At 38.7% G+C, this 10,453-nt stretch overlaps 1 protein-coding gene and 1 long non-coding RNA gene across 11 annotated transcripts; one reads left to right on the top strand and one right to left on the bottom strand.

The window, feature by feature from the left end:
• The first annotated feature begins 572 nt into the window (after nt 1-572).
• Nucleotides 573-4,200, top strand: LOC133889240 (uncharacterized). 9 transcript variants are annotated; one of them, XR_009903885.1, is made up of 7 exons: nt 573-777; nt 854-915; nt 1,026-1,133; nt 2,324-2,494; nt 2,856-3,256; nt 3,895-3,981; nt 4,062-4,200. It is a non-coding gene; the product is annotated as an uncharacterized LOC133889240 (long non-coding RNA). The 9 variants fall into 9 exon arrangements; XR_009903886.1 differs by having other exon boundaries at nt 3,895-3,954; nt 4,062-4,194; XR_009903888.1 differs by lacking the exon at nt 2,856-3,256.
• Nucleotides 4,201-8,619: 4,419 nt separating this feature from the next.
• LOC133889239 (uncharacterized) lies at nt 8,620-10,453 on the bottom strand. 2 transcript variants are annotated; one of them, XM_062329736.1, is made up of 3 exons: nt 9,412-10,453; nt 9,214-9,332; nt 8,620-9,124 (listed from the first exon to the last, which is right to left on the bottom strand). In XM_062329736.1, exons 1-3 carry the CDS (start codon nt 10,451-10,453, stop codon nt 9,032-9,034), a joined length of 1,254 nt encoding a protein of 417 aa, XP_062185720.1. In that variant the 3' UTR covers nt 8,620-9,031. The 2 variants fall into 2 exon arrangements, with proteins under 2 accessions (XP_062185720.1, XP_062185719.1); XM_062329735.1 differs by having other exon boundaries at nt 8,620-9,332.

The following is a 10,453-nucleotide window of genomic DNA, read 5'->3' on the forward strand; positions in this document are numbered from 1 at the left end:
TGTAAGAAGACTAACAAAATTAGTTTCATGATTTTTGGATTAGCAAAGAGTAAACTATGCATTTAACTTAGTTTAACAAATACATTTTCTCATAGAAATTTTTTAACTTTTTTATGAGTATAAATACTTTTATCATGTAGATCATGTTACTAGAAAATCAACAAAATTTGTTTCACTTGGTTTGAAGCTCAGATGAATTAGTTATTGATTTTACAAGATTGAGTCAATTTTGAGGTTTTTTTTGTTAAACTCCACTGAAAATCGAGAAAACCATTTGATAAATCGAGAAAACCGAGCGGTCATCGATAAAACCGAGCGGTTAACGATAATACGAAAAATTCAAAAAAACCACTCGATAAATCGAGAAAATCGCTCGGTAACCAGTCCGATTCAACTAGTTACTAAATGAAGAATCTGATATTTTTTTAATCCAAATTTCAAATTTTCGCAAATAAATTTTATACAAATTTCAACTAAATTTTAATCAATTATCGTGATAACCACGCATTTTCGATAAAACCGAGCGGTTACGGTAAATAAAACCCTGCTCACGGCACCACCGATCTTCCAAACTCACGAATCACCTCTTCATGAAAGGCACGCCCTGGAGCTAGATCCGATCCAATCGCGGAAGATCCATAGCAGGACCATTAAAAGGAGAAAGAAGAGACAAGATCCACCAGGGGAGCACCGCCGGATGAGAGGAAGTCAATCCGCCGCCCTCGCTGGATTCGCTCCCCCTCTTCTCCTTCGTCGCGGCTGCTATTACTTTCTCAGGTACGCACGGAACCACGCGCACACGTTCGGTTCTCTGGCTAAGGCTTCCATGGACTCAATCCGCTGCCATGCTCAGGAATGGAGACCACCGCTGGCACCGCTATCTACCCTCTGCACCGCTGCAAAACCATACACCTGGTACCTACTCTACTTCCTCAATACTGCACCACGACCGAATTGTAAGGAACACAAGGGGAAAAATGCTTAATCTGATTGATCTTAACCATTCAAATAATTTATACGTTCAGGTGAGGCATGCCCGGGGTGTTCACAACGTGGAAGGCTAAAAGGATCACAGTGCGTACATGAAACCGGAGTTCTTTGATGCTCAAATTACTCCTTTGGGATGGAACCAAGTAAGCTTCTTTCCTTTGTTTTGTATTTAATCCTTTTCCATTCGAAACATGGCAACCTTTCTGCATGAAGGGATGGTATGGTATCAAGCATTTCACTCTAATTTGGTTTACTCTTGATAGCAAGTACATCCATGACAAAATTGAATCAATAGTTTGTAAGGTCAAAGTTCTTGACATTGGCTTCTAGTAACGTGTATTAGTCTTCCCCGGATTGCGTCAAAATGGAACTAGCTTGGCAGTTAGCACTGTAGAAAACCCCTTTTCGTTACTTTGTTTTTGTGGAGCTTCATTGGCTAAAGCCTGCATTTAGCACTCTAGTTGTTTGCCACAATGCCTTCACTGATTATTCTGTCGAACTTCCATGGCACAAGCCTGCAAGAACAGCCTCTTTTATGCCATAAACAATATCTCTAATACCTAATTCGCGTAAGAAAAGTGAGCCGGCATTGAGCCACGTCGACAGCAAATCGACGCCCGTCGGATCAAGCCATCGACATGACGTAGGCCCGGGCGCCTTCCCTCCTCCGTCCCGTGCTTGGCGGGCACCATCACCCATTCGTGCACGCCTCCATGATTGTAACTTTCTACAAACTATATAGAGAGTGCTCCTGATGTTAATAGTTAGTGCTTTATGTTCAGATTCATAATGAGTTTGAAATGGATTGGTGGTAAGAATCAGCAGCCGCCCTTTTACATGTCATGTTAAATTGCCATATGTTTGTGACACACACCTGCTACTTTTCTCTTTTTTTTTTCCTTTGGACTACTCCTCTTTGTTCAGCAATTATTAATTAGAATGTTAAATAAACATTCTACTGTTGTGAGCTTGGTTATGTCCAGCCATTACTAATTAGAATGTTAAATAAACATTCTACTGTTGTGAGCCAGGTTATGTCTAAAGGGTGATTTCAAGTAAGCTTGATTATCTCACAAAAAAAGTAAGCTTGATTATCTAGATGTCTTCCAATATGTCACAAGAAATGGTAAAAGTTGCTGCTGTTTGAAAAATGTGATTTTTATTGTGTGGTCTGAACAATGAATGAACTTTTATTATGCAGCACTTGGAGCAAATAAATGTATACCTAGCCTTGCATTCCCGATTCCATACAAAGTCATTCTATCTTAATATCATAAAATTTCTTTGGGTCGTTAAGTTATTGTTATCTACAAATACTTACCAAAAGTTTTAGGTATTGGGCAACACGACAACAACTTTTCCTTCATTACTTAGAGATTGAAATATTAATTTGAGATGGGCTGCACTTCAATTCCTATTCAACTCGACAAATGCATCTGAATCTACTGGTATCGTTGCCAAACCGCCCCAAGCAGAAGAATCTATCATAGAACTTATACCAAAGGTAATTATCCTTCTAACGCAATGGTTTTCCAAAAAAAAGAAAAAGGAACCGTACTAATGTTAAAGCAGTAAAACATAGGCAAATAGTGTGTGGTTCACATAAGGTGGACATCTGAAACTCTAAATTAAAATAGTTGGGAGCAGGAAATGTGCTTGCTGTGCAAATGAATCATTTGTTGTATTTGGCATTTAATTTTAAATGGAAGATGAACAACAAAGCTCATTTCTAACCACATCATATTCATTTATCTATATGGCCTTTCAAAAAGAGGATTTACTTTAAATTATTGATGATTGTATTTATTGTTGCCAAATGTATGAAAAAGTGAAAATAGGATTTTTCTCATTTTTCTTATGAAGAGACTTCTAAGTAATAACCTCAACGAGTCAGGCTACGACGGTGCCCAAAGAGGTGACTGTGCTGGCGAATTGGATGGATGGTGCAGTAACTAGACAGTGGCAATGGTGGAGACATGCCGGTAGGGGGGGTGGGGGGGGGGAGGTGGCAGCGTAAGAGGAGGTAAGTGAAGATTCACGAAATAGGTATATAGTGCAGAAGGGCAATGGCGCACCATGACAGGGAAGAAAGCACTGTGCCGCCTCCCCCTCTCCACAGCACACCGCCTCCTATCCACTGCTGCGCAGTCTCCCCTTCCCCGTGTCACCACCTTGTGCTCTCCTGGCTGGCTCCCTCTACCACACAACCTGTGCGGCGGGCCACCACCTCACCGCAAAAGCAAAATGGCCTCACATTGAGTGACAAGTTAGTTTCTGTGACTTTTCGTTCACTTTTATGCTGATCAATTGTTCAGTTTCGAGAAGAAGAAAAATCCTATCAGTGATTTACCAATATAAGTACTGTAACTGGCGAATGGTATAACAAATGTAGATGGTGAAAACTCCAATTGGTAACAAGTATTTTGTCACTGTTATTCAGTGAACATAGCTATGCCTCGATGTGGTGATTGCTTCCATGAGTTAGTTATGCACAGTCCATAGGGTGAAACAACATTTGAAATTCTCTGCATTTTGAAAAATTTAGCTTATGGATGCAATGGCTGCCGATAGTTTCTACATTATGGGATTTGTAGTGTTGGACTCAATATTTGCTCGGTTTAAGTATACCTAAAGAAGGTGCTACGAATGTGATGGATAGGTTCTGTGCTATGCTAATTTACTTTCTTTGAATCTTTCACGTATCTCCACTTTGTAATTTATCTTTGGAGGATATTTGTTATGTACTATTTTCATGTAGATGCAGAATGTACAATTCGGCCATATAAATACCCCAATATTAGTCTATTCTATTTCTATCTCAGCGATTGCTTTTTACATATATGTTAGCTGCTACTCTTATTCCTTCCTGAGAGTTCAATTGATGTTTTATGTCTGAAATTGCAGTGCTGGTTGATGGAAGATACATGTATGTCCCTTGATTCCATGGTGGTCAGGAGAAAAATGGTTTAACTCTTTGAAGATGACTACAAAGTAGTTGTATCTTATTTTAGTTTGTGCCTTCAAACTGACTACTGAATGTAACAAATTTCTGCTTATGAATCTGCTTACAGATGAATATAATAAACTTGGATGGTTTTCTGTTTATGAACACAATCTGCATCGATCACACATTTTTCATAAGAAGAAGTTCCTATGGCATGTCTAACCATGTCATGTGCCTTCATATGGCCTCTTCATAGGTCGATTGGTATGTTTTATCTGACTGCTGTTAACACCTGCATTTCTATATGCCTCTGTTACTGTTACATTCGCAGCCTACTGAACCAGGGGGCACGGATCCGTATGTACATGGTATACAAAATTGATGCAAAGTGTTTAAATTATGCTTCTGTTACTGTCAAATTCGCAGCATATTGAACCAGGGGGCACGCACCCGTATGTGCGTGGTACATAAAATTGATCCAGAGTTGTGATTAGCTTAACGTAAGACCTGTAATTAGCAGTTTGTAGCAGCCATATGTACGACAACAACTCATCTTCTCCAGGGGAAAAAAAGTATAGGACGACCATTTGTTCTTCAGTAAGAGAATATTAGTGACAACAACAGTCAACTCAATCTGAACATTAAACTTAAGATGCAAATTTTCCACCTTGTTTATTCAATATATTCCAGTCTTTCTTCCAAATAGATCGAACAATTATCTTCCTATGTAATAGATAATTTTCACCTAGAATGAACAAGGACAACAGGATACGCGTGCTATTTCCAAAGTAACTGCTTGCCTCAAAGATATATTTCATCATGCATATATAACATTACAATATCCTTTGTTATTCCCGTATGCAGAAAGAGGTTACGAACTTGGTATATACTATAGCGAGGATAACAAAAATGATAAAATAACTAGAAAAAGAACAAAAGTTACAATTCACGATTTTTTTTAAATATCATATGCACTTCAGAGGAAACCAGCCAAATCTGTAGCATAACGGTCAACTATCAAAACAGGTAATAGTAGATGCACGAGCAATGGAAGACGAAGATTGATTATTATATATTGTAAAACATCAAGATAAATTTAGAGTTGAGTATGTGCGAGGTATCATTGACGCAATAGAAAAAGGACTAACAGAAGGTGACCAAATATGAAAAAAAGTACTCCTTCCATTTAGCCATACAGGTTGTAGATGATATATACTACAAAACTATCATGACGGAATAGCTATTTGTTGAGTATATGGAGCCCCTGACCTCTTTATAACGTTTACATGCAATCCTAGATGACCTGAGATAATTTTAGCAATATTATCAGGCCAACAACCCAATGATAGGCCTGATATTATTGTACGAGTTTTCCACATGAAACTTGAAGAACTAATACATGTTATACGATCGGGATCTATATTTGGTAAAATACACGTGACAAATTCCACCATGTTCATATTGACAATGTATATAAATTATACTGCAAACCTCTTACTTTCTTAATTTCTTTGGTGATCCAGGTCCTGAATGGTATCGTATCTCAAAAGGAGTTCTCAGGTTCCAAGCAAAAGCAACAAAAGTGCTTATATTTCCCATATCCTGGACCCTTCATTGCCACAAAATCGACAGGTATGTATGTGATTTGAATTGGTTTTCACATTTATTCTGAGCTCACTCCACATATAGTTTTCTTAACACCTAATTTCGTACAGATCAACCTAAATTTATATGGCTCAATGATAGTATTGAATTTTCCGAGCCTTGGAGTAGACAAACTTAGTACGAATTATGTAAAACAAATGCAACAGGAGGCTTCCACAGTTATAATTGAAAGCTGGATCCACATAAATAGGATACCAGTTCCCGGATATCATACATTCTGCGTAATTATAGTTATAACTATACCAGTTCTGAAATGCCTTTCAAATAAATTTAAACTTTCTTTTGAAAATGCAATTAGTCCGAATGCTCACGTCTAAACCATGGATTACAAAGAACATAGACAATAGCTTTATTTCATCACAGGTCATCTACATGGTACACTTCGTTGGCGCGCTAGTTTTCTAGTTCTCGCACTGATAGAGGTGCTAACTTCTCAATGTCTAGTTGCTTGGCATCGTCTTTTGATTAAAAAAAATTAGGGTTTTCCCTAGTTTCGGCAAAATGGGGCTGTATTTCCTTATTTGGATGAATTCAGCCAAGTGAATAATTTGTAACATTTAATTTATTATTCTTTTTGTGGTTTTGATCAAATTCGAAATCATGTTTGATTCAAAGTCTTAATGTGTAACTCTGTACATTGGTTGAGTTTCTGGGTCTGCAGGTAATTTTGATCAAAATATCTGTCAGTTGTTTTTCATACGACATTTTCAAGTTCCAAGTCCCATGAGTAACATTCACCTAAACTTATAGGTTGACTGTCTACGAGAGCATGCGAACAGCAGTGGACTTGCAAAAAGGATTGAGCTGGTTATTTGTTCCCCTTTACTGAGGTACAGTGTTGTATTAATATTTTTGTGTGTCTTTAGAATTTCTGCATGCTCTTCTAACCTTTCCAATGTTTGACATGTGGTATTCTTAACTGTTGGAGTTTCTGTTCCTTTTTCATTTCAGCTACTAGAAAAATTGTAGCTCTGCTTAAAACAAGAGACTAGGTCGATCTTCCTAAACATATTTTCTTTTTCTTGAACTGTCTCCCTGCTAGTATGGCAGTTGTTGACTGCTCGACGACTTTATTAGTTTTACCGTATAAGTGTACACATTCAGTAATTAGTAATGGAGCTAGAACCCCCTTTTCGTTTTACATTAGAAGAGCAAGACCTACTAGGTTCTTTTGGTGGTTAGAGTCAAAAACTGCACTCTGGTTCTAATGGTTGGAGTGAAATTATGATATTTAAATGTAAATTCCTGTGTACAAGCCTGACATTTGTGCGATGGTTTGAGCATAAATTTTGAGGTTTTGTTTTATTTTTTTGTGAGTGGAAATGATGGACATAATTTGAGAACTCTGATGTACATTGGTAAATATGTATGTGGAATGCAATGCCCCTCAAGCAACAGGTCTGCACTCTGTGTATCCTTGCTGCATCGTCTGCGTGGCCCATGTGTCTAGGATCCAGTACAGATAAATTTGCATCAAGATTTCTTTCAAACCCGTATCATACCGTTCATGTCAATAGCTGTTCAACCTGCTTTCGGTATAGATTATTATCAGAACTCCAGTGCAGAGGCATAGTTTATGATATATTTTAATTATTAAATGAGCGAACCTCACCATATTTGACCCTGAAGCTATCTCACAGGACTATGCAGACTGCAGCGGGGGTTTTTGGTGGTGAAAACTATACTAGTGGAGTAAGTGCACCTCCATTAATGGTGGAAAATGCTGCACAAAGTGGGCGCCCGGCAGTTCCAAGTTTGAACTTCTAGCAGTGGAAGCCTGCAGGGAGCGCTTGGTATCTCCTTTTCCTGAAGAACGCATGTAAAACTTATGAAGATTTGTCACTATGGGTGCTGTAATTTTGTGCCTCATTTACATTGATTTTTGTTAACAAAACATGCCACTTTGGCCATTCCCTTAACAGTACATTCTATAGAATACGCTTTCTCTGTATTTCAAATTTTTTTTTTTTTACTTTTGTTGAATGCAGGGTCTCAATCCTTGTGACAAGCGGAGGAGCATAACAGAATACCGTTCTCTCTTTGCTGCCATTGATTTTTCGTTGGCAAGTATCTCTCCTTGTTAATTCATGAGTTGTTTTATGGACCTCTCTCTTTCGTTTACAGTGGTGTTGCAAGCTTGCAGTGTTGTATCATAATGTATACGTACTTGCTTTCTTTACAGATAGAGAATGACGAAGATGTTCTTTGGGTACCAGATGTCAGAGAAACCTTTGAGTCGCTCGCAGTGAGGGGTTTGAAGTTTTTGGACTGGTAATTTTCTTTTCTATGATCAATTAATTTATTTTCTTTGAGTATGTGATCATGAAACACTACTACCATCTTGTATCACTTTTGTTTGTGCTGCTTTGTTTGAGTAAGGTGGCATTCGATAACTGCATGCTTTGCATTTGAGAAAATTGCATGGTAGATCCCTAAACTTGTAAGGTTGTACCACTTTACTCCCTCAACTTGCATTTTACATTCAGAAGAAATCTTCAGAGGAACACCAGCAAACTGTGAGCTCCGGTCGCTGGTGTTGGTTGACAGAAGGTGAGCCCTGCGTGTGTGCCTGTGTGTCAATGGCGTTCTCTGTTTTTTCCATAGGTGATTGATCGTTTTGCACTTTCTGTAACGGCAATGATGTATCTTTTCCATGCTGCAGTATGCTTGGGTCGGATTTACCTAGTTTCAATTACCCTGGCAAGATTCCAGCCGGACTTGATCTGCCTAGCGATGTCGCGGATAAGAAGAACCTTGAGGAGCAAAGTTGTTACGGCGGCGTGGCGTGATGACCTATCACCTTCACAACTTTACAGCGACATGACGCGTGGCATGGCGACACTATACACACGTGGCGAATACAAACATTATAGTATAGGATATTAGCACAAAAGATAAATAGCAATGTAAATATAGCACAAAAGACAAATAGTAATGTACTATGTAGCATAAAAGACAAATAGCAATGTAAATGTAGCATAAAAGATATAGCACTTTCTCATCAATCATCATTCAAAGTTTCAAGTCTCTCATCTCTCAAAAATCATCCAATGCAAACTCATCGAAATCGTTTGAAGTATCCATGTTCTCCGCATCATCTTCAGTAGCATCTATTGGTTTGTCACCAAAATCATCAACATCAACATCATCCACAATGATATCTTCTTCCTCTCCCTTCTCCTCATCATCTTCAACCACTCTTGCTTCTTCAACCACTCTTGATATATGTCTTGCACGATGAGCGTAGGTCCTAGGAAGGTTACGACCTCGAAGCTCATGTGATGCACCAATTGCTTCATCAACTTGGTCCCATGTGATGTCCAAAGCACTAGAACATTGAGGTTGAGCTGTTGGGTCAATCCATTCATTTTCCCAATCGAAGTCTTCCATAACCAAAGGATCATAGCTTTTACCCGCTTCCTCACGGCGTTTTTAGAACCTACTAGTCATTTTCCGATTGTAGGCAACATAAACCAAATCATTCAATCTTTTATGCTCTAGCCGGTTTCTCTTCTTTGTATGAATCTACAAGCAACCATAAAAGCAAGTAAAGTTAACAAAAATGTATTATTAATTTTGCTAATTGAAATGTGAAACTTGAGTACTTCACTTACAAATTCAAAAATGCTCCAATTACGCTCACAACCAGATGATGAAGCACAAAGACTAACAATACGCTTAGCAAATCTTTGTAAGTCAATAGATTGGCCACCATACGCACGCCACCAATCAACTAAATTGACAATAAACATGCATATATTACGGATTAAGCTACAAATAACATGCTGTAATTAAAATTTTAAATCACTTACGAGGGTTCTTCGACTTCATAGTTTGGAGGGCTATACAATTCTTGAAGATGCCTCCACGTTGATCTTCATAGAGCATGGATTGTTCTTCAATTTTGTTTCGAAGGGTCTCATCTTGCACCATTCGTGCAAGCACATCATTGAAACAACCCCTTAGGTGCCCAACATATTCATCATTCTCTTTTTGGATGGCATAGAATTTTCCTGGGTTCAAAAAGAGGGCAGCACCATAGAGTGGGGTGTCCATTTGCCTATCCCAACGACCCTCAATAATTTGTAAGATATTATTGAGCAAGCTTCTCTTGTTTTCAGTACAGAAGGCAGCCTTTATCCTCTCTTTTGCATAATTCATGAGAGAAGCAACTTCTGGCATGGCAGGCCTCTCATCACTATCAACCACCCTCAACACAATGATAAGTGGTAGAGAAGCTCTAAGGCAATCCTCAACGGAGTTCCAAAACTCCCTAGAAAGCACAATATCATACACTTTTTTTCCGGCCTCTGTCTTTGCTAGTTTGCAACTCGTCCAATCATCAGAGGTAAATAGATATCTCAGTGCATCTCTGTGCTTGTGCAAACTTTGCAAGGTGAGAAATGTAGTAGCAAACTGAGTTGCTGCTGGTCTCACAAGATCCTTACCACCTGTCTTCTCCCTCATTGCACTAAGAAGTCTTCCATGCCTATAGATGAAAGTAGTGACATGCCTGGCACGTGAGATAGGCTTATTGAATGCCTTCAACTTTCCAACATCTTCCAACATAAGATCCAAGCAATGTGCAGCACAAGGTGTCCAATAAAGCGTAGGAAACCTGTCCATGAGAAGCTTGCCTGCTGCCTTATAGTTAGCCCCATTGTCAGTGACAACTTGCACAACTTTATCAACACTAATGTCGCTTATTCTTTTCTCTAACAAATCAGCTAGCATCACTTGATCATGAACTTCACTTGATGCATCAATCGACACTAAGAAGAAAGTCCCCTCCAGACTATTGACTAGGAAGTTGATCAAATGGTGCCCTCTCCTATCCGTCCATCCATCTAACAT

This window comes from Phragmites australis, chromosome 13 (assembly GCF_958298935.1).
Source record: "Phragmites australis chromosome 13, lpPhrAust1.1, whole genome shotgun sequence".
In the NCBI taxonomy this organism is placed as follows: Eukaryota; Viridiplantae; Streptophyta; class Magnoliopsida; order Poales; family Poaceae; genus Phragmites; species Phragmites australis.

Bases quoted from the DNA above. Each gene is read 5' to 3' on its own strand.
- LOC133889239 (XM_062329735.1), bottom strand. From the start codon at position 10,453: ATGTTAGATGGATGGACGGATAGGAGAGGGCACCATTTGATCAACTTC. The intron at 9,333-9,411 runs GTAAGTGATTTA...TTGTCAATTTAG, and splicing joins TATGAAGTCGAAGAACCCTC to TTGATTGGTGGCGTGCGTAT.